Below are 24917 nucleotides of genomic sequence, written 5' to 3'. Positions count from 1 at the left end.
TCTTCGCTCTACCGGCCAGGTTCTTTTAGATGTTCCAAGGTCAAAACTTAAACACTGGGGAGACCGATCCTTTGCGGTTGCTGCCCCCAGGCTGTGGAATAGCCTTCCCCCCGAAATCCGCACCACCACGGATGTAGGTCTTTTTAAGTCTCGGCTAAAAACGCACCTTTTTAGACTCGCCTTTAACACAGATTAGGATAGCCTGGTTTTATTTGCTTAAGGGTCTTTTTAATGTCTTAGGATTTTATCCGTTTTATTGTTTTATTTGTTGGACTTTTATCGCGATGCGCCGTCTTTGTTTTATTTTTTTAAATGTCATTTTATAATATTTTCCTGCCTTTTATTTATCTTGAGCCATGTTTTGTTGTAAAGCACTTTGAGGGCCTTTCGGGTTTTGTAAAGGGCTATATAAATAAATTTGATTGATTTTTGGGGGGGGCATTCCGGGGTCACTTCCTGTTGCTATTGGGTCACTTCCTGTTGATTGGGGGTGTTTTAGGGTCACTCTCTGTTGATATTGGGGCTGTATTTCAATTGCGGTTTAAATGAGCCCCCGCTCACTTGCCCTAGCTGCCACCCCCCGGGGGAGTCCCCACCGCCATCTTAAGGGCCGTTCCAATTTCCAAAACAGCGAAGTGAACTTGGTGAGATGGACCCTCAGAGGGCTCAGTGATCAAGTGAAAAACGATGGTCACTGTTGATGGTCACTGACGATGGTGGTATCCCACAATGCATTGCAGTGGTACACGGAAAATATGTCCATACGGTTGTGATAATGAAGCTCAAATACCGTTGGCTGCTGTCTATTTACCACCAAAGAAGAAGAAAATGAATGGAGGAGCCAGCACCGTGTTTGAATGTGATACCAACCTGTCTTTGGAGTTGTAAAATTTATCATTGTTGTGAATAAATGAAAATAAAAAAAATTAGACCCTTTGTGGCAGTTATGGCAGGATGAACGGAATCACAGGACTGCCAAAATAAAATAAATAAATAAATAAATAAACAAAGCGAAATAAATGAATAAAGACTAAAGTTACTTTTTTATTGACTCTCCCTTTTGTCAGTAAAGAAAAGGAAAAAACAATGACAATTTTTGTCATTGATGTTTCTATTTCGCTTGCCTTTTCTATTTTGCTTTTAACGAAAGGAATGGTCTGTCAATCAAATGGCGTCAGGAGGGACTGAACTTAAACTTCAAATAGTTTAAATGTATTTGAACATCAAATCTGTTTACAGAATATAAGGTATAGACAAATAAATAAATAAATAATGAAATGCCGAAATAAAATTTGATACAAAACTGATAATTCTGATAATTCCCAGGTACCAACGTATTGCCATCAAGTGCGGAATACTTGTCCGGCTTATTGACATGAGTCGCAGCACATTTTGTGCGACGTGCCGTGGGCACGACTCCCCCCAATTAATTTCTTGGCTACCCCACTGGTCACCCCACTCACCAGTATAATGTCAGATTGTAGTTGCTGAGGAACTCAAAATTTTGACTGGACTATTATGGACTATGTACATTAACACAATATAATAGGATACAATAAACAATATAACACCATCAACAAAAGTATATCAAAAGGTGTGTCTTGAAGTCTTTCTGACAATTTTCTACTGGCCTGTTTAATACTACAACATACAGTGGGGCAAATAAGTATTTAGTCAACCACTAATTGTGCAAGTTCTCCCACTTGAAAATATTAGCGAGGCCTGTAATTGTCAACATGGGTAAACCTCAACCATGAGAGACAATGTGGAAAAACCCCCAGAAAATCACATTGTTTGATTTTTAAAGAATTTATTTGCAAATCATGGTGGAAAATAATAAGTATTTGGTCAATACCAAAAGTTCATCTCAATACTTTGCTATGTACCCGTTGTTGGCAATAACGGAGGCCAAACGTTTTCTGTAACTCTTCACAAGCTTTTCACACACTGTTGCTGGTATTTTGGCCCATTCCTCCATGCAGATCTCCTCTAGAGCAGTGATGTTTTGGGGCTGTCGTTGGGCAACACGGACTTAACTCCCTCCACAGATTTTCTATGGGGTTGAGATCTGGAGACAGGCTAGGCCACTTCAGGACCTTGAAATGCGTCTTACAAAGCCACTCCTTTGTTGCCCTGGCTGTGTGTTTAGGATCATTGTCATGCTGAAAGACCCAGCCACGTCTCATCTTCAATGCCCTTGCTGATGGAAGGAGTTTTTCACTCAAAATCTCTCGATACATGGCCCCATTCATTCTTTCCTTTACACAGATCAGTTGTCCCGGTCCCTTTGCAGACAAACAGCCACAAAGCATGATGTTTCCACCCCCATGCTTCACAGTGGGTATGGTGTTCTTTGGATGCAATTAAGTATTCTTTCTCCTCCAAACACGAGAACCTGTGTTTCTACCAAAAAGTTCTATTTTGGTTTCATCTGACCATAACACATTCTCCCAGTCCTCTCCTGGGTCATCCAAATGCTCTCTAGCGAACCGCAGACGGGCCTGGACGTGTACTGGCTTCAGCAGGGGGACACGTCTGGCAGTGCAGGATTTGAGTCCCTGGCGGCGCAATGTGTTACTGATAGTAGCCTTTGTTCCTTTGGTCCTAGCTCTCTGTAGGTCATTCACTAGGTCTCCCCGTGTGGTTCTGGGATTTTTGCTTACAGTTCTTGTTATCATTTGGATGCCATGGGGTGATATCTTGCATGGAGCCCCAGATCGAGGGAGATTATCAGTGATCTTGTATGTCTTCCATTTTCTAATAATTGCTCCCACAGTTGTTTTCTTTACACCAAGTGTTTTACTTGTTGCAGATTCAGTCTTCCCAGCCTGGTGCAGGTCTACAATTTTGTCTCTGGTGTCCTTCAACAGCTCTTTGGACTTGGCCATAGTGGAGTTTGGAGTGTGACTGACTGAGGTTGTGGACAGGTGTCTTTTATACCGATAATGAGTTAAAACAGGTGCCATTAATACAGGTAATGAGTGGAGCCTCGTTAGGCCTCGTTAGAAGAAGTTAGACCTCTTTGACTGCCAGAAATCTTGCTTGTTTGTCGGTGACCAAATACTTATTTTCCACTGTAATTTGGAAATAAATTCTTTGAAAATCAAACAATGTGATTTTCTGTTTTTTTTTCCACATTCTGTCTCTCATGGTTGAGGTTTACCCATGTTGACGATTACAGGCCTCTCTAATCTTTTCAAGTAGGAGAACTTGCACAATTGGTGGTTGACTAAATACTTATTTGCCCCACTGTAGTAAAAACCTGAAATTATGGCTTTTATTTTTTGGTGTGCCACCCCAAGGTTTTAAGTGGCCCCATTTGACCACCCTTATGAAGAATTTCTGGAGGCGCTACTGATTTGAAATAGGCAGTATAGTGCTACTCCAACACCTTGTGGTTGTTCCATGATTTTCTTGCCCGTGAGTGAACGAGGGAAGGTGTGTTCCATTTACGTCAAGGCAAGGGAGCGAGGGCAACTCAAACCGTGATTGGAACGCAGCCCTGGTCATCTCCTGTTGATTTGGGGCCGTTTCAGGGTAATTTCCTGTAGATATTGGTGCACTTCCTGTTCATATCATGTCACTTCCTGTTGTTAGCTTTAGCAGGTAAATGCCTTTGGCGTCAGTTCCTTTTGATATCAGGTCAGTTCCTGATTTAAGAGCTTTTTGGGGTCGCTTCCTGTTTGAGGGGGCATTCCTGGGTGACTTCCTATTGCTATCGGGTCACTTCCCGTGGATTAGGAGTGTTTCGGGGTGACTTCCTGTTGATATCGATTCACTTCCTCTTGATATTGGGTCACTTCTTGTTTTTTGGGGGGCATCCCGGGTTCACTTCCTGTTGCAATGGGGTCACTTCCTTTTGATTTGGAGTGTTTTGGGGTCACTTCTTGTTGATATCGGTTCACTGCCTGTTGATATCAGGTCACTTCCTGATTTGAGGGCATTTTGGGCTCTCTTCCTGTTTATTTGGTGGGATTTCGTGGTCACTTCCTGTTGATATCGGGCCACTTCCTGTTGATTTGGGGGCATTTTAGGGTCACTTTCTATTGATATCAGGTCACTTCCTATTGATTTGGAGGCATTTTGGGGTCACGTTCTGTTGATTTTGGGGCATTTAGGGGTAACTTCCTGTTGATACTGAGTCACTTGGGTTGGAAATCAGTAGCAATGAAGGGAGGTTTTTGTGCTATTGAAATGAATGGTGAAAAGGGTCATTGGAAATGAGTAGGAATGTTTTTGTCAAAGATAAAAAAATAAAAAATTGGGGGGGCGACAACGAGACAGCCTACGTCGCATGAAAACGGTGTCGGTGGGTCACTCGGTTCTACTGACAGCTTTTGAGTTCTACAAAGAGATTCATTGTCAATGTTCTGTATTTAGTTTTTACAGGATAAGGGCCTTTTCAAGCCTATTATGTGAAGGACTGTTCAGCTTGAGATTATTAAGTTGCATTCAGTGCTTCTGCTCCTTGCAGATTCCGAGGCAGCACATTCGGACGAAGATGAGGAGATTCCCGAAGCCTTTGTCACTATCGACCCTGCTCACAAAGTAACGGAGCACTACGACGTGCAGGAGAAGCTTGGGATGTGAGTGTTCAATGTAGACAGAGCTCATAGAAAGTATACATGTGGACCAAAGTACTGAAACGCCGAATAATTAATGATACCTACCATAAAGGTGTTCTAATATTTTTGTCCATCTCCTCAGGGGTAAGTTTGGCCTAGTGTTCAAGCTGAAGCACAAAGCCAGCGGGCGGCTGTGCGCCGGAAAATTCTACAAAGGTCGCCGCGGTAAAGAGAGAGAAGCGGCCCGCCAGGAGATCCAACTGATGAACAAGCTCCATCATCCCAAGCTTGTGCGATGCTTGGCCGCCTACGACCACAAGCCTGAAATGGTCATGGTCATGGAGTTGTGAGTTTCTGTACATTCCTTACAAATACACCTTTTGAGCCTTGAGAAGATTTAAAGGTTACCACTGATAGAAAGACATGTAATTCTTAATAGATCAGGCATGAAAATCTCTCACCTTTCGGCGAAATTCGCCGTTTTGAAGTCAGAAAGGGCGACCTACGTGAATTGCGTAGATCTGAGGAGAAATTCTTTTTGGGGGGGGGGGGGGGTCGGGAGGTTTTATTTAATAATTATTATTATCATCATCATGTGATTAACTTAGTACGTAAACTGAGCACTTAAGAAATCGGTTCTTTTTATAAGTGACACTTGGACAGCCAGCAAATCCTTCTAGATGCTTCGCTGACGAGAACCAATCATCGACCCAAGCTGCGTTTCATTATTCCAAACGCGCGCACTCCTTACGTGTACATAGAGTGCTCGGAGAGCCTTTGGTTGCAAAGCTGCGAAAACAAAAAGCAGGCCTTATCCACGCCGGGGAAGACCAGAGCGCAGCATACACACTTGCCTGTATTTGCCAGCAGATTGAATTTGGTGAGTAATGGTTTCAATCGTTTTCACATATTGCGATATAAAAAAGTTACTGCCATTCGTTGCAGCTTGCGTTGAACACTGCCAGAGCTAGCCAAATCTCCCATGAAAAAAAATAGCTTAAATTGGCGTCAAGCTTGTGTATTTAGCGGTAATATAGAAGAAGAAACACACTGTTGAGTCAAATTAGGCGGCATGCTCTCGGATGGAGGGGGGCGCCTCGTATCGCTCCCGTCGTCCGCCTGAGACGCGTTATTTTCGGCTGTGACTTGAGCTGACGGCCGGTGTCGGCACAACACCGGCCCGACGAGTGGTGGGAATGACTCTTGCTAAGCTTTTCAGAAATACAGGGATCCCTCGTTTTTCGCGGTTAATGGGGACCAGAACCCGCCGCAATAAGTGAAAACCGCAAAGTAGCGCCCCCCCTCCCCATTTTTTTGTGTGTGTTCAATGCATTTATTCAGATTTTACATTGGAAAAAAGATACATATATATGACATGTTTTTTTTCACTTTTTTCACCAAAGTATCATTTATAAATGGTTTTCAAGCACTTCAAAATGTAAGAATTATGATAAGTTTTAAACTAGGGCTGTCAAAATTATCGCGTTAACGGGCGTTAATTAATTTTTTAAATTAATCACGTTAAAATATTTGACGCAATTAACGCACTAGGCCGGCTCAGACAGATTTAAATGTCAGTACAGTGAAAGGCCAACTTGTTAATTGTGTTTTATGGAGTTTTTCCGCCCTCTGCTGGCGCTTGGGTGTGACTTGCATATATTATATGGCGTAATGTCCCCCTTTGCTGGCGATTCAGTGCAGCTGATTATTTGGGTTTCGGCGCGCTTTTCTGACGTGATTATATGTCGACGCGAACTCACACTAATAGACAGTGCTATTCAGACCAGCTAACGTCCGCATCCAGTATTCAGTGGCAGTTCTCATAGCCCCATCACACTGTTTGTGTCTAATACATGCATCGCTTGTGAGTTATATTCCTCCTTTGTTTATATTCATGAGCATTAGATAGTTATTGATGATGTGTATTTGAATTTGTTCACATATATGGTGAAATGCAGTTACATTGTTAGATGCTTGTGAGCTAATTGGCTAGTGCTACTGCTCAAATGGACACGTGTGTGTACATTTTATGTTATTTTGTGATTTATGCAAGTTATTGACACATTGCCTTGTTATTTTCAGTTTTACAAAAATACAAGAAACGTGCTCCTGTCAAAAAGAGATGACTTGAGTAAAGCCCATGCATCTTTGCCACACCGTCTGATTTCTTTTTGGAACTTATGTTCGCTATCTGTCAATTTGTGTACTCACACACATTGAGGACAGAATAGGGCTACTAGTTTATTTTTTGATTGAAAATTTTACAAATTTTATTAAAACGAAAACATTAAGAGGCGTTTTACTATAACATTTCTATAACTTGTACTAATATTCATCTTTTAAGAACTACAAGTCTTTCTATCCATGGATCACTTTAACAGAATGTTAATAATGTTAATGCCATCTTGTTGATTTATTGTTATAATAAACAAATACAGTCCTTATGTACCGTATGTTGAATGCATATATCCATCTTGTCTTATCTTTCCATTCCAACAATAATTTACAGAAAAATATGGCATATTTTATAGATGGTTTGAATTGCGATTAATTGCGATTAATTATGATTAATTAATTTTTAAGCTGTAATTAACTCGATTAAAAATTTTAATCGTTTGACAGCTCTATTTTAAACATGTTACTGCCCCACCGAATTATTTTTAAACAAGAATAAAGTAATAAGAAAATGCTTGGCTTTATTAAATGCTTCATAGTGAGTCTACTCAAACCCTCTCAGGGTTTGTTAAACGGTGATTGACACATGTGCAAAGTTTTTCTTTTTATATATATTTTTTTGTTTGAAGCAACTTATTTGATTGAATAATAAAGACACAAATGTCCTAGCCAAATTGTGGCCCAAACGCAAAACAACATTACTTCAATGGAAAAATTTGTTTCAATCAAGAAAAATAGTTTTCAAATGCTTTTTTTGTCTCAAATTTATTTTTGCAATCAAAAACAATTTTTTTTTATTGAAGTTACTTTTTTGGGATTAAAAGTATATTCTGTATTTTGATTGAAGCAACTTTGTTTTTGATAGAAGTAACTGTTTTTTGATTGAATAATAAAAACACAAATGTACCTCCATCGTTATTGAGAAAGAAATTAAGAAAGCTTTAAAACTAAAAGCCACCGGGGAGTCTGTTTTTTTTTTTTTTTTTTTTTTTTTTTTAATATTTATATTTCATCAGTGTTGTTAATCTTACTGAAAAAAGTAATTAATTATAGTTACAAATTACTTCTCCCAAAAAAAGCGCGTGAGTGCGTACCGCTGAGCTCCCGAGTGACGAGTGGTCAAAGTAGATGTATTTATTTTTGTTAATAAATGTGCATAAGTGGCAGCTTGTCCCCTTTTTGTTACTTTTATGCAAGCATCCTACCTACCACGCATTACACAGTGAGCGTCCATTACGCGCTTAAAACATGGCGCCCTCCGTAGGTCAAAACATGTACTAAATATTATAGATTTTTAAATCAATGGCACTATTTTATGTGTTTCTAATCACATATTTTAGTAAAAGTGAACAATTGTGGCTTATTAGAGCCTACAAGTCTTTAAGTCGGAGGATCCCGCTCCGTCCTTCAGTAAATGCCTTTTTAATCATATATTGTGAAGTTATTTATAAGCATTTATAATATATATTTTTAATGTCATATTTTCTCTTATCGTTCTGCTATTTTGTTCAAATATTTTTTAATGTTTGTTATTAGGGTTGTTCCGATCATGTTTTTTTGCTCCCGATCCCGATCGTTTTAGTTTGAGTATCTGCCAATCCCGATATTTCCCGATCCGATTGCTTTTTTTTTTTTTTTTTTTTTGCTCCCGATTCAATTTCAATCATTCCCAATAATTTTTCCCGATCATATACATTTTGGCAATGCATTAAGAAAAAAATGAATAAAACTTGGACGAATATTTACATTCAACATAGAGTACATAAGTACTGTATTTGTTTATTATGACAGTAAATCCTCAAGATGGCATTTACATTATTAACATTCTTTCTGTGAGAGGGATCCACGGACAGAAAGACTTGTAATTCTTAAAGGATAAATGTGACTTTGTATATTGTGACTAAATATTGCCATCTAGTGTATTTGTTGAGCTTTCATTAAATGATACTGTAGCCATTTAACTGTTCTGCCCAAATGCATGATGGGAAGTGCAACGATGATTGTGCGTATTGGCACCAATTGATATATCTTCTCTGCGTTGGGAAATAACATAGGGTGTTAAGAAAAAGATCAACTACTACTTTTCTTTCCCACATTGCTTCCCACGATATTTCTAATTTATGAGAGAGGGATTGTAAGGCTTTAGTCAATTAAAAAAAAGGCTCCAAAGACTGCCAAAATTCACTCTACTAATTTTACGCTGCCTTTTAGCTCTATATATAGGTAAAACATCGCCATTATAGAATGAACGCGACAATACGTGAGTGGGTCGTGCAGCGCATGCATTAATTGCGTTAAATATTTTAACTTGATTAAGACTCTGGATGAGTGTAAGACATTTTGTCTGTAACGTTAAATACAATTAGAAAACGATTTAATTAAAAAAATATATTTAAAAAAAGGCATGTCCGATATTTTTTTGCCGATTCCGATACTTTGAAAATGACGTGATCGGACCCGATCAATCGGGTTGCCGATCGATCGGGACATCTGTATTTGTTATGTTTTGTTATTATATCATAATTATTTATTTTAAACAAAAAAAGATTTTATTGCAAATTCTTTCAAATTAAAAAAAAAAAAAATGGATATTATTTATTCATTTGGCCCTCACAGTCAAAATGGATAAGACGGCTAGCGCCGTCAATGGCATAATTAAAAAAATATATATCAATATTAATTGCTCATATTTAAGTTTTGTAAATAACCAAATATAGTCACTTTAAAAACCCCCAAAAAGCAAGAAACACACAAGAATAAAGCTTGTTTGCTTGTAGCATCGCTGGCGGGGAACTCTTTGAGCGCATTGTGGACGACAGCTTCGAGCACACAGAACCGGCCAGCGTGCGCTACGTGCAGCAAATCCTGCAGGGAGTCTCCTACATGCATCGACAGAACATCGTGCACCTGGACCTCAAACCTGAGAACATTGTGTGCGTGGACGCCGGCGGCACCGCCATCAAGATCATTGACTTCGGACTGGCAGCCCAACTCGGTTTGTGCTCTCACTGGAGAAATGTTGTGCTGTATTTGCACAATTTTTTCATTTTTGGTCTGGACAGATGGCAAGAGCGACATGAGGGTGATGCAAGGGACGCCGGAGTTTGTGGCCCCCGAGGTCATCAACTATGAGCCTGTGTGCTTGGCCACCGATATGTGGAGCATCGGCGTCATTTGCTACATCCTGTGAGTCCACAATATTTACTAGTCCTTCTCAAAAAATTAGCATATTGTGATAAAGTTCATTGATAAACATTAGACTTTCATATATTTTAGAATCATTACGCACAACTGAAGTAGTTCAAGCCTTTTATTGTTTTAATATTGATGATTTTGGCAAAAAAGTCAAGAAAACCGAAAAATCCCTAACTAAAAAAATTAGCATATTTCATCCGACCAATACAAAATAGTGTTTTTTAATACAAAAAAAGTCAACCTTCAATTAATTATATCAGCTATGCACTCAATAGACCCTACTCACCAACGTCACAGAATGACGTGTCGCTGTATTGTGCCGCCATATTGTCCGTCATTGTGTGTCCGTATTCTCAATGGTCTCAATTTATAGTGCAATTTATAGTGCAATTCATGGAAGCCCCGGTGCTTTCAGACGCTGTAAACTCATTGGATGTGTTGCATAAAAGGCGTGATGTGGAAAAGCTTCTGTCGATCCATTCGCCAGATCCATATTTGATACCTAAATCGATATTTTTCGACCCGCTGTCTTCGCCGTCTCTGCCTGACATCTGCTACCCTGATATCTACAACTATCTTGTCCACAGAAACTCAGCCTTTTCTCACGAAAGTTTGAAAAACTTTAAGAGCAGCACTCCAAGCAACATTACCCCGTGTGACCCTTTACTTCCAATTTTCTAAAATGGCGACAATCAATAAAAAAAAAAAGTTGACTGCGATGGCCGACGCTTCAAGGATAGGTGGATATTGGACTATTTCTTCAATAAAATACGTAACCACTGTGTCTGCTTCATTTGCAAAGAGACAGTCGCTGTTTTCAAAGAGTTCGATGTGACGCGATATTACCAAACAAGACACGCTGACATGTACGACAACATTACAGGGAAGAAACGCAGCGAGAAATTAAAGCAACTTGAAGCTAGTTTAATTTCACAGCAGCAGTATTTCGCAAGAGCCCGAGTGTCAAAAGAGAACGCCACATAGGCGAGATCGTTGAAATTATGAATTAGAAAAAAAATAATAAAGCAAATGTGACACACAGGGATTGCTAAAACTTGTTTTCATATATTTTTCTACGTAAATCAGCCAAGGTAGCCCCCCACATTTTTACCACACCAAATCTGGCCCCCTTTGCAAAAGGTTTGGACACCCCTGTTTAACTGATGATCCGTAGACGAGGCCAGCTTCTTTCACTTGGTACCAGCTAAATATTATTCAAAAATAATGATGGCGGAAGAAATAAACATCTTGAATTTGAAACTGTATGTCGTCGGCGATTAGCCTCGCAATGATCTGAATTGTGGTTGTCAGCCCAAAACCCTCTAAATATATATTAAATGCATCTTACCAGGTATAAAATGACTACTACATAGTCTATGGTGATCGTTTGGTGCCCAGTTTTCTTGTCGAATTGCAGCAGTCCATCTCGCTCTCCTCTTCGGGTCTCTCGGAATACGGTAGAACTTCAAGTCCAACTGCCACACACGCCTTCACCATTTATGTTAACGAGCAGAAAAACACGCCGCAATAGGAGGCATGTACGTAGCGGTAATGTGTAAACACGATGAGCTGACAGACAATATGGCGGCTCCAGTCGGGGGCGGAGTTGTGATGTCATGTGATTGGGGTCTATACTCGGTTGGGAATCCTGGACTTCAGGCATTTTGGCATTTCCTTCTCCCCAGTCTTCCTCCAAACTCTGGTACCTTGATTTCCGAATGACATGCAAAATTTGCATTCATCCGAAAAAAGTACTTTGGACCACTGAGCAAGAGTCCAGTGCTGCTTCTCTGTAGCCCTGGTCAGACGCTTCTGCCGCTGTTTCACGTTCAAAAGTGGCTTGACCTGAGGAATGTGGCACCTGTAGCCCATTTCCAGCACACGCCTGTGCACGGTGGCTCTGGATGTTTCTACTCCAGACTCAGTCCACTGTTTCTGCAGGTCCTCCAAGGTCTGGAATTGGCCCTTCTCCACAATCTTTCTCAGGGTAAGGTCACCTCTTCTGGTTGTGCAGCGTTTCCTGCCACACTTTTTCCTTCCCACAGACTTCCCACTGAGGTGCCTTGATACAGCACTCTGGGAAAACCTTATTCGCGCAGAAATTTCTTTCTGTGTCTTAGCCACTTGCTTGAGGGTGTCAATGATGGCCATCTGGACAGCAGTCAGGTCAGCAGTCTTGCCCATGATTGCGGTTTTGAGTAATGAACTAGGCTGGGAGTTATTAAAAGCCTCAGGAATCTTTCGCAGGGTTTTTGAATTAATTCGTTGATTCAGATGATTAGGTTAGTAGCCCTTTAGAGTACCCTTTCACGATATGCTAATTTTTTAAGAAAGGGATTTTTGGTTTTTCTTGACTTTTTTGCCAAAATCATCAATATTAAAACAATAAAAGGCTTGAGCCACTTCAGTTGTGTGTAATGAATCTAAAATATATGAAAGTCTAATGTTTATCAGTACATTACAGAAAATAATTAGCTTTATCACAATAGGTTTTTGAGAAGGCCTAATATTTATAGTTGTTCTACAGCAGACGCACGTAAAGTTGTGTGATCGTCTTTTTATTTATTGTGAATTCATTGGCTGCCATTGACAACAATAAACAACCAATCCATTTTGACTTGGAGGGTTGGCAGTGATCGTCCGTTATTCTACAGTTTCCTACATCGATTTCAACACTGCTTTCAACCCTGAGCTAATAGAGCAACACTGTTTAAGTGTTTAGCTTCATCTAGTGCATAGGTGTCAAACCAATTCCACAAAGGGCCAAGTGGGTGCTGGATTTTGTTCCAACCAATACCGCGCAAACAGTTTAACAAATAAATTTTCTGTTGAAACAAGCAGCACCTGACAAAGTTTAACTGATTACCCATGTAAGAGATCAGATTGGTCAAAAGGTGCCCTCTTCATTGGTTGGAAAGAAAACCTGCAGCCACTTGGCCCTTTATGGAGTCAGTTTGACACCAGTGATCTAGTGTTAAGGATGAGAAGTGCAACAGAATTTAGGCGGAATTTATTTTTTCTTGTGAGGGCCATATTCAGTTATTCTTTCTCATCATTTACTGCGGTCCAATAAAAACTGGGCTATAGTTCTGACCATAAGCAGATTTGAAGGGGGGGGGGCAGAGGGGCCAGGTCCCCCTGGTTGCGGAAAAGTGTCATTGCATGTAATTGACTTTCCTATCTAAATAAAAGTTGTAAAGCAATAAAACTGCAACAAAAATGAATGAAATGAACAAAAAAACATTTTTTATAATGGGTCGAAATTATTTTTCGAGCACCTTAGACAGTCATTTGCATTGCATATAATTTAAAAAAATAGATAGACAGACAGACAGAGTGCCCTCCATAATTATTGGCACCCCTGAAAAAGATGTGTTTTTTTTAGCTTCTAATAATCTTTTTTAAAATTCAAATAATATGGGACCTTAATGGAAAAAAGAGAAAAATCCAACCTTCAATACAAGTGCATTCATTTAGTGGGGAAAAAATCCCACATAAAGAAAAAAATTTTTGACATCAAATAACGTGTGTCACAATTATTAGCACCCCTGGTGTTAATACTTTGTACAACCCCCTTTTGCCAGCAAAACAAGGTCTGGGGACTGAGATGGCCATGGGAGGAGCTTGATTTTGTGTCTGGTGAACCATTTCTGTGTAGATTTGGCCATATGTTGATTGGTCATTGTCTCACACAAAAATACACACGGTCCCAGGCTTCAACTGGAACTGTGTGCTTTGGTCAGATGAGACCAAGATTGAGCTTTTTGGCAACAAACACTCTAAGTGGTTCTGGCGTGCCACGAAAGATGCGCATGCTGAAAAGCACCTCATACCCACTGTGAAGTATGGGGGTGGGTCAGTGATGCTGTGGGGCTGTTTCGCTTCCAAAGGCCCTGGGAACTTTGTTAGGGTGCATGGCATCATGAATGCTTTGAAATACCAGGACATTTTAAATCAAAATCTGTTGCCCTCTACCCGAAAGCTGAAGATGGGTCGTCACTGGGTCTTTCAGCAAGACAATGACCCTAAACATATGGCCAAATCTACACAAATGGTTCACCAGACACAAAATCAAGCTCCTCCCATGGCCATCTCAGTCCCCAGACCTTGTTTTGTTGGCAAAAGGGGGTTGTACAAAGTATTAACACCAGGGGTGCTAATAATTGTGACACACATTATTTGATGTCAAATAATTTTTTCTTTATGTGGGATTTTTTTCCCCACCGAATGAAAGCACTTGTATTGAAGGTTGGATTTTTCTCTTTTTTTCCATTAAGGTCCCATATTATTTGAGTAAAAAAAATAATAACATTAGAAGCTAAAAAACACATCTTTTTCAGGGGTGCCAATAATTATGGAGGGCACTGTAGATAGATAGATAGATAGATATTAATTGATTGAAAATATTTTATTTTGATTGAAGCAACTTATGGGGGGATTGAATGATTGAGACACAAATGTCCTAAAAGATCCTAAAAAGGATTGCTTCAATCAAAGAAAACGTTTTTAATTAAAAATTAAGTGTTCAAATGCAAATTTTTCCATCTCAAGTATTTTTTCGCATTCCAAAACTTTTTCTATGATTTAAATTTTTCTTTTTTTGATTGAAGTGATTTTTCTCTTTGAAAATCTCTATTTTTTTTAAGCAACTTATTTTTGATTGAATAGTAGAGAAAAATGTCCTAGCCAAAATGTGGCCCGAACACAAATCAACATTACTTCAATCAAAAAAGTTGTTTCAATCAAAAAAAACTTGACTTCAATCAAAAAAAAATTAAAAATAAAAATAATCAAAGAAAAATAGCTTACACATGCATTTGTTTTTACTTTTTTTTTTTTTTTTACTTTATTTTTAAATGATGAAACAGAAACAAAAACCCTTTAAACTTCACATTGTGTCAAAGAAAATTATCACCAGTTACTTTGCCAAGTAACTAATTGCTCTTACATTCAGGTAACTGAGGTACTAACACAATTACTTTTTGGGAGAAGTAATTTGTAACTGTAATTAATTACTTTTTGAGAGAAATAAGATTAACAAAACTGCTTTCCACATTCCTAAATCAGTCTCTGATTGCGTGTTCGCAGACTAAGCGGCGAGTCTCCCTTCCAGGGAAGCAGCGATGCCGAAACGCTGGCTTTGGTAACGGCGGCCCAGTGGGAGTTTGACGAGGAGAGCTTCGAGGACATCACAGACAAGGCCAAACACTTCATCAGCTCCTTGCTGGAGAAAGACCCCAGGTGCGTTCTGGACACCTGGCAATCCCAACATGTTCAGGACGACCCGACACTGAGTGTCTGTTTGCTAGGCGACGCATGTCCAGCAAAGAGGCCCTGGCTCACGAGTGGATGACCTTCGACTCGCCGGCTCCTGCCTCCGCCAAGACGCTCCCCAAAGAGAAGATGAAGCGCTTTCTTGCTCAGCAGAAATGGAAGGTATGGAGATGATACCTGTTGAGTGGGCAGGAAACTATTGTTGATGAAAAAGCTACCATCTACTTCAGTCCCAGACAAAAGTCTTGTCGCTTATCCATTTTTGTAGAAACAATTGCTTATAACCTGACTTTTAATTATTCAATTGGTTTCAGAAATGGCTCATATGAAAGCTAAGACCCTCCCAAATGATGTTGAATGTACAAAAATATATTTGTTATACTGAAAAAAGATTAATCATTTAATGAAGACATAATGGTCAAATTTTGGCAGGACAAAAGTTTTGTCACCTACAGAAAGTAGTGCGAAAATTGAACAAAAAAAGTACTTCAAATACAAAAATATGTTACATAACATAAGTGAATTAGGTAGTGGTGCTGTAAGATCCAAATTTAATATTTTGTATGACTTCCATGGGCTTCGGCAAGGATTCATGAAATTTATTGATGAAGTCAATTTAAAAAATAGGGGAGGGCAATTTAATTTTTCAGATGATTTTTTTCTTTGAAAAAAAAATATATATGTATACATACAGTGCTGCTCAAAAGTTTGTGAACCCCCTCAACATTTTGGAATTTTCTATTATTTCAACCTGATTTCCTAATCAATCAATTCAGTAGTTTTTTTTTGTTTTTTTAACAGTTGTGTTGTCGAGACTAAATTAAAAAGAGTTTTCATCAACTGATGTAGGTGCAAAATTGAACTGTTTGGTCACAACCAAAACCGCCATGTCTGGCGAAAAGTCAACACTGCATACCACCAAAAGAACCTTCTCCCAACAGTGAAGCATGGAGGTGGGAATGTCAAGATCTGGGCTTGCTTTTCATCCTCAGGACCTGGACAACTCCACATAGTCCAGGGAATCATGAATTCTGAGGAATATTGTCAAATCCTAGAACATAACCTGACGCCATCTGTTTTGAAGTTAAAGCTTGGCAGAAGGTGGATCATGCAACATGATAATGATCCAAAGCATTCCAGCAATACAACCAAGGAATGGCTGAAAAAGAAGAAGATTCGTGTTCTGGACTGGCCCAGTCAAAGTCCTGACCTAAATCCCATTGAAATGCTGTGGCGGGACCTGAAGCGAGCAGTTCATGCCAAACCTCTCTCAACTGACTGCGTTCTGCAAGGAAGAATGGGCAAAAATCCCCCAAAGTAGATGTGAGAGGCTGATTAGTCACTACAGAAACCGTTTGGTTGAGGTAATCTCTGCAAAAGGAGGCGCAATATCCTATTAACTGAAGGGGTTCACATACTTTTGCACACATGATATCTGAGTTTTTCTTAAATCAACCACTTTTGTTAAATAAAGAATGACAATATAACTATTTCTTTTGTTTCAGTCCATTATTTGGAATGTCAGTATTGTGGATTTGGGTATAACTTAACATTTAATAAGGTTATTTTAGTTTTTTTTACAAAAAATCTGACCATCGCTGTGGGGTTCACAAACTTTCGAGCAACACTGTATATACATGTATATACATACACATTTTTTTCAATTTTATTTTTTTTGATTGAAGCAACTTTATTTGGTATTGAACGATTTAGACACAAATGTCCTACCCATAATATGGCCCAGACACAAAAAGAAAACATTTTCAATGAAAATTAAGTGTTCAAATGCACATTTTTCAATCTCAAATATTTTTTCGCATTCAAAAACGTTTTCTATGACTGAAATGTTTCTTTTTTTTTCTTTTTGATTGAAGTGACTTTCTTTTTTAAAAAAAAAAAAAAATTTTTTTTAAGCAACTTGTTTTCTGATTGAATAATAAAGACAAACACGTCCTAGCCAAAATGTGGCCCAAACACAAGTCAACATTACTTCAATCAAAAAAGTTGCTTCAATCAAAAAATCAATCAAAGAAAAATAGTTTTCACATGCATTTTTTGAGTTTCAAATTTATTTTTGCATTCAAACACATTTTTTTAGGATTGAAGCGACTTTTTTTATTCAACCAACTTTTTTTGGGATTGAATAATAAAGACACAAATCTTGACAAAAAGTATTGCCTAAGCAACCTGATTTACAATTCCCCTCAAGAATGATGGGAAACAAAAACGTTCACTGTCATCTTATTATTATAAATATTCTTGTAAGTGAATTTTATTGCTGACGCTGCGTTTCGGGGTCATCAACATGTTGTGCCTCCCCTGCTCCAAAAGTCAAACTCCACCTATGAGTTGCAGGGGTGTCAATGCTTTAGCCAGGACTGTAAAGGATCGCGCCAGATGATATGGAAGGGACCCGATATCAACAGGAATTGATCCCAAAATGCCCCCAAATCAGGAAGTGATCCCAACCTGCAAAGCTACCATTGCAATTTCACTAGAAATAGAATCTAAAGTTGTTGTCTTCACAGAAAGCGGGCAAGGCAGTGCTAGCGTTGAAGAGAATGGCCTTACTAAGAAAAGGGGACAGCACTTCTCCCACCAGCCCTGCAGAAGGTGATCAGTCTCTCGATAGCTATATTTTTTTTACTTGACTGACATTAGACACCCAAATCCATTTGAACCGATTCGATTGCGGCCAGCCCCTTCAGGTTCAAACAGATTGGACGTCTATTCCCATCAATGCAGAGTTAAAGAGAAATTGAAATAACACAGAATTTCATTTTTTTAAATTTGTGTGATAGATAGTAGAGAAAACGTAAATAAAAGTCAACATTTCCAGAAAGTGCCCGCCAGACATGGGGGCAAACATTTAGTCAATGCTGGTCTGGTACTATTTTATTCAATCAAATGTGAGTATTTTAGGCATTATATTCACCATTGTGAGAGGTCAGAAATTTCCATTTGCATACTTAAATGCTTTGAGTAACCCGTCTTTCACATAAAGGTCATTACAAAAGCAGCTAGGAAAATCAGCAAACACTTTTTATTGTTTCTGTTCTGTTCAATATCTCAGTCTTCTTCCTTCTCCGTCTGAGACTCAAACGAAGCTCTTTTCTCCAATAGGTGCACATAGCCAACGCGTGACAAGTAGGCGGGACTATCTGAGATATACAGTGGGGCAAATAAGTATTTAGTCAACCACCAATTGTGCAAGTTCTCCTACTTGAAAAGATTAGAGAGGCCTGTAATTGTCAACATGGGTCAACCTCAACCATGAGAGACAGAAATATGGGAAAAAAAGCAGAAAATCACATTGTTTGATTTTTAAAGAATTCATTTCCAAATTAGATTGGAAAATAAGTATTTGGTCACCAACAAACAAGCAAGATTTCTGGCTGTCAAAGAGGTCTAACTTCTTCTAACGAGGTCTAACGAGGCTCCACTCGTTACCTGTATTAATGGCTCCTGTTTTAACTTATTGGTATAAAAGACACCTGTCCACAACCTCAATCAGTCACACTCCAAACTCCACTATGGCCAAGACCAAAGAGCTGTCGAAGCACACCAGAAAATTGTAGACCTGCACCAGGCTGGGAAGACTGAATCTGCAATAGGTAAAACGCTTGGTGTAAAGAAATAAACTGTGGGAGCAATTATTAAAAAATGGAAGACATACAAGACCACTGATGATCTCCCTCGATCTGGGCCTCCATGCAAGATCTCACCCCGTGGCCTCAAAATGATAACATGAACGGTGAGCAAAAACCCCATAACCACACGGCGGGACTTAGTGAATGACCTACAGAGAGCTGGAACCACAGTAACAAAGGCTACTATCAGTTCCACAATGCGCCGCCAGGGACTCAAATCCTGCACTGCCAGACGTGTCCCCCTGCTGAAGCCAGTACACATCCAGGCCCGTCTGCGGTTCGCTAGAGAGCATTTGCATGATCCAGGAGAGGACTGGGAGAATGTGTTATGGTCAGATGACACCAAAATAGAACTTTTTGGTAGAAACACAGGTTCTCGTGTTTGGAGGAGAAAAAATACTGAATTGCATCCGAAAAACACCATACCCACTGTGAAGCATGGGGGTGGAAACATCATGCTTTGGGGCTGTTTTTCTGCAAAGGGACCAGGATGACTGATCTGTGTAAAGGAAAGAATGAATGGGGCCATGTATCGTAAGATTTTGAGTGAAAATCTCCTTCCCATCAGCAAGGGCATTGAAGACGAGACGTGGCTGGGTCTTTCAGCTTGACAATGATCCCAAACACACAGCCAGGGCAACAAAGGAGCAGCTTCGTAAGAAGCATTTCAAGGTCCTGGAGTGGCCTAGCCACTCTCCAGATCTCAACCCCATAGAAAATCTGTGGAGGGAGTTGAAAGTCCGTGTTGCTCAACGACAGCCCCAAAACATCACTGCTCTAGAGGAGATCTGCATGGAGGAATGGGTCAAAATACCAGCAACAGTGTGTGAAAAGTTTGTGAAGAGTTACAGAAAACGTTTGGCCTTCGTTATTGCCAACAAAGGGGACATAACAAAGTATTGAGACGAACTTTTGGTATTGACCAAATACTTATTTCCCACCATGATATGCAAATAAATTCTTAAAAATCAAACAATGTGATTTTCTGTTTTTTTTCCACATTCTGTCTGTCATGGTTGAGGTTTACCCATGTTGACAATTACAGGCCTCTCTAATATTTTCAAGTGGAAGAACTTGTACAAATAGTGGTTGACTAAATACTTATTTGCCCCACTGTATATGGCGGAAAACACAGACAAGGCTGAAAAAGCAGTTTCTGCTCTTGCACCACTCTTTAAAATAAACTGCTGTATTTTAAGCCAAAAGAACTGTTGTGTTTGATAGAACAATATGTCTATCTGCTACCATAGCAGATTCATGGCGCATTAAGCCCCCAAACTATTATCATTTGTCCGTTTTACACTGGAAACCCCCGTTTACAGACGTCGCGCAACCGCTTTTTTTTTCAACCTGGCCATAAAAAGAAGGCAAGCAATCGTATTTATTATTCGAAATGTCCGCGGTTTCTGCATCATGACCCTTGTTATGTTACAATGTTTAACCCATAAAATCCAGCTGTGGCCGTTATCATCCGTGTCTTAACACTCGGTGATACATGCTACATGGAGTTTTTGGATCGAAACAAGGTATATCTCGTTAAAATCGTGGCGTCTTTACTTATGCTCTCACATGCTCTGACCTCCAGTTTGGGTTTTGCTGTTTATAGAAAAGTTTTTTTTTAAATGCCCTCCTGTTCAAAATTTTGCTTCCCCCAGAAAATTGAGATTTTAAGCTTTCCAATGATGTATTACACGTGCATAGGGATGGGGATCGAGAACCGGTTATAAGAACCGGTTCCGCGTGTTCCAACTCCATGGAATTGTTCAGCCATTTATCTAACGATTCTCTTATCGATTCTAACCACAACGATTCTTTTGTTTTAAAATTTACGCATGTTACACATGTTTAAATAAATTGTGATTGTATATAGAAAAATGCAAATTTTGCTTTTGTTGAGTAAAATTAAGATGAAACTGCAAGCTTTCCTCAAGTATTAAGTTTCTGATGTAAAATTGAGTGATCTATTAGGAAAATTAAGTTGCTATTTTGGGCAAAAACCTATATGATATGTTGAATATTGCTATTGATCCTGAAAATACTGTATAGGTGATTATCTCTGCAGTTGGTGATTGTTGTGCATCTAGCGTAAAATTTGAGAATTTTATAGCCATTTTAAGTTTTGTTATAGTTGTATAAAAAAATAATCGGGACCAACTTTCAATTTTTTTTATGTCATTGCTCATGGAGACTCATATATGCCTAAAGTAGGTGACTGTTTTGGTTTTAGGTCGCTAGCAGCTTTGGTTTTGAAAATATTTGAATTTTAAGTTTTTGGACGGACTGGCCCCCAATCCCGTGTCCTGTCAACTAATAGTTAAGTCTATGATACAAACATATATTAGCTGAAAGTACTTACAGCCTTATATGGAATGGAATGGAATTTTATTGTCATCAGTATCATTGACAATTACAAAATCTGATATGATTTGCCCGAAGGAACCGAAGAAGAGGACAAAGGCGGACGAGATGAAGCATATGCTTCTCAGTTTCCCGTCCCCCATACAACTAAAGACGCACATTCAGGCATGGAACATACATCAAAACTGTACAATAACACAATCAACAATCTGAGTTTAGTAACTTAGCGTCCAGTCAATTTGTTTCAGGGCGTACGTTATGTCCCTGACATTTTTGCATCTGTTTGCTGTGGAACATTTTGTTGTGGCTATGTGTGTGAAGCTATTATGTGTTATCACACCTGGTGTGAGTAGCAACAATTGGCGCACACAGAGGTCACTGTAACAGTTTCATCAGACGTGAATGTATAAGATCAAACAACATGCAGATAATTATGTTCTTACAATTGGGGATTAGGAGCTCAATTGCAATTGCAATACATTCCAGGAGATTTTCAGTCATAATCGCAAAACCCCCTCCCCCCCTTAGATGCCCGATTCATCCGTGTCATGTTATGTCCGTGCAAATTAAACTCAGAGCATTTGTTATCTTTAGTAGATAATCCTTAGTGTGTTCGAACCATCCACATCCACGAGTTGTTATACTGGTTCGCTTTGTAGTATTTACAGTTATCCAGCTATTATATTCAGTTGGTCAAGACTCGTGATAGCTCTTATGTTCATACCTTACGTCTTGACAAGGATCCTGCAATCCGAGATCCAGGTGTTGGCTATTTTCCCAGCTTTCTTGAGTTGACGTGCTTTTCTTGCAATTTTGGCGAGTCAAGTTGTCATTCAAAAAAAGTCTTTGATCCTTTCAGGTGGCGGCGTTGGTTAAGCAGGGCAGTCTTGATCTTGTGGTCTGCCAGCTTCATGAGCACCGTCGCCGGTACTCTCCCCCCAGATAAGAGCAGAAGGCAGCGACGGATGTCCAGCGGTTCCATGTTTATTCCATACTCTTTCAGCTTAGCAATTGCCAGTTGCGCCACTGTGTCCCCTGGGCTAGGCGTAAATTCTAATTCAGAAATGATGAGCTCATTTGCCCGTCGGCACTGGTCGAGATCGTCAGCCAAAATTTCCAGCCTCTTGATGCGAACATCTCTCTCCTCGACCGCCTGCTTGAGTTTCTAGTTTTCAGCGCGAAGTAACTGGAGCTCTCTGACGATTTCTTGATTCTGGTTTTGAACGAGGCCAGTCAAGGAGACCTCCAACATCTGTATGGAGGATTTTATTTCATCCAAGTCTCCAGGTTTCAAATTCTTTGGAGCAATACTGAGGAGTCGAGCTTGCTGGACCTGAGCGCTTATCGTTTAAGATAAGAGAGTGCTTCAGGAGTGCGTCTGTACGCGTTGAAGGCTGAGCAGCGATGTGATGGGCCAAACCAGAGCGCAGCTATCCTTTATCCATGTCGGACGAGTGTGTAAGCTACTCTGTCAGTCCAGGCAGACCGAAGGCTGCCACCAGAGGGCAGTGTATCCTCCATCATTAAACAAAATACAATACTTTTGGCCTTTTTGGATAGTTATTTTGAGATTTAAAGGGTTAATTCCGATTTATGCGGAAGTTTGGGTGACGTCCCCAGCGCAGGAACAGAACTCGTTCAAAACCCGAGGACTACTTGATTATAACCGCTGGGATGACACATGATCAAGGTGTTGTCTATGTCTTTAAAGTTGTATCCATGCTAACACATTGTTTCACACACCCCCGCCCCCGACTCAGAATGTCCACTAACCCCAGAGACAGAAGATGCCCTACTCTCATTGGAGCGCAAGATGTGGGGACCCCCACGCTTCACGAAGACCCTACATGACCAAATGGTCTTGGCGGGAGCTGATGCCCACCTCGAATGTTGCCTCACAGGTAAAGATTCACTTCTTTTGTATCCAAAAGACATTGTAGCAAATGTTGTGCGACTGAGCACAATGAATTGGAAATCTATGACCGTCAGTGGCACTGACTTTCGTTGAATTTAGGGTACCCAGACCCAGATGTGGTGTGGCTACGCGGACAGGTGCCTGTGGAGGAGTCGGAAGCCGTCCGGATCGAATATGAGGAAGATGGCCGTTGCACGCTAATCATTTCCGAAGTTTGCCCACACCACGCTGACGTTTACACCTGCAAAGCCACGAACGACCACGGAGAGACAGCCTGCTCGGCATCGCTCCTCATCCAAAATTCAAGCTAAAGTTATTTTCTTACGTTCATGTGATGCCGATTAAATATGCTGCGGAAACATCGGAAAGTTGTAATTGTGTAAATTATTTTCTATGAATCTCCTAAAAAGGACATGAAAGAAGGGGGGAAAAAAAGTTCTTTGGAGAGTACGTATATAACACATTTATCTACATTCTTACGATGCCCGAAGCGCTTTACATTAGCACATATCTACCAACTCTCTCTAAGGTACTAGAAAGAGTAGTGCACAATAGACTAAGCGAATACCTAGACAAATTTCACATTCTAACCAGTTCACAAAATGGCTTCAGGAAGAATTCAACATGCATGGCAATTCTGGATTTTGTTGAAAAAATGAATGATGCCTTTGAGGAGGGCAAGTGTGGAGCATATTTCTGGACTTATCCAAGGCTTTTGACACCATTGACCTTAAAGTGATCCTCTGATTTAAATACATGTAGGCTCTAATAAACCACAATTGTTCTCTTGTACTAAAATATGTTGTTAGAAACACATAAAATGTTAAATCAATGGCAATATTTTATAATATTTAGTCCATATTTTGACCGTTAGTTGGCGCCATGGTTTGTGGGCTCGCAGTGATGACATAATTGGTATCTTTCCAAATGTGTAGCGTGTTCAACAAGTGCTTATAGACCCTACTCACCAACATCACAGAATGACGTGTCGCTGTATCCGGCCGCCATATTGTCCGTCATTGTTTATCCGTATTCTCAATGGTTTCAATTTGTCGTGCAATTTATAGTGCAATTCATGGAAGCCCCGGTGCTTTCAGATGCTGTAAACTCATTGGATGTGTTGCATAAAAGGCATGATGTGGAAAAGCTTCTGTCGATCCATTCGCCAGATCCATATTTGATACCTAAATCGATATTTTTCGACCCGCTGTCTTCGCCCTCTCTGCCTGACATCTGCTACCCTGATATCTACAACTATCTTGTCCACACAAAATCAGCCTATTCTCACGAAAGTTTGAAAAACTTGAAGAGCAGCACTCTAAGCAACATTACCTACCCCGTGTGACCCTTTACCTCCAATTTTCTAAAATGGCGACAATCAATTAAAAAAAAGTTGACTGCGATGGCCGACGCTTCAAGGATAGGTGGATATTGGACTATTTCTTCAATAAAACACGCAACAACTGTGTCTGCCTCATTTGCAAAGAGACAGTCGCTGTTTTCAAAGAGTTCGATGTGACGCGATATTACCAAACAAGACACGCTGACATGTACGACAACATTACAGGGAAGGTACGCAGCGAGAAATTATAGCAACTTGAAGCTAGTTTCATTTCACAGCAGCAGTATTTCGCAAGAGCCCGAGTGTCGAAAGAGAACGCCACAAAGACGAGACTGTTGAAATTATGAATTAAAAAAATAATAAAGCAAATGTGACGCACAGAAGGGCTTGCTAAAATTTGTTTAAATATAATGTTCTATGTAAATCAGCCAAGGTAGCCCCCT

General features: G+C 39.8%; 1 protein-coding gene across 2 annotated transcripts in view; it reads left to right on the top strand.

Moving 5' to 3' along the window:
* Positions 1 to 24179, top strand: part of mylk5 (myosin, light chain kinase 5) — a 33641-nt gene extending 9462 nt beyond the window's left edge. The window contains exons 9-17 of one of the 2 annotated variants that reach the window (XM_057861428.1): positions 4475 to 4586; positions 4708 to 4911; positions 9518 to 9735; positions 9803 to 9926; positions 15024 to 15176; positions 15245 to 15371; positions 17738 to 17822; positions 22978 to 23118; positions 23232 to 24179. In XM_057861428.1, coding sequence (XP_057717411.1) covers positions 4475 to 4586; positions 4708 to 4911; positions 9518 to 9735; positions 9803 to 9926; positions 15024 to 15176; positions 15245 to 15371; positions 17738 to 17822; positions 22978 to 23118; positions 23232 to 23443 — 1376 coding nt within the window. In that variant the 3' untranslated portion in view covers positions 23444 to 24179. The remainder of the gene's footprint in view (positions 1 to 4474; positions 4587 to 4707; positions 4912 to 9517; positions 9736 to 9802; positions 9927 to 15023; positions 15177 to 15244; positions 15372 to 17737; positions 17823 to 22977; positions 23119 to 23231) is intronic. The other variant, XR_009067348.1, reaches the window with a different exon arrangement.
* The last annotated feature ends 738 nt before the right edge of the window (positions 24180 to 24917 follow it).

Source organism: Corythoichthys intestinalis, chromosome 16, assembly GCF_030265065.1.
Source record: "Corythoichthys intestinalis isolate RoL2023-P3 chromosome 16, ASM3026506v1, whole genome shotgun sequence".
Classification (NCBI taxonomy): Eukaryota; Metazoa; Chordata; class Actinopteri; order Syngnathiformes; family Syngnathidae; genus Corythoichthys; species Corythoichthys intestinalis.
Note: the sequence above shows the minus strand (reverse complement) of the source record. Positions and strands in the feature narration are given on the sequence as shown.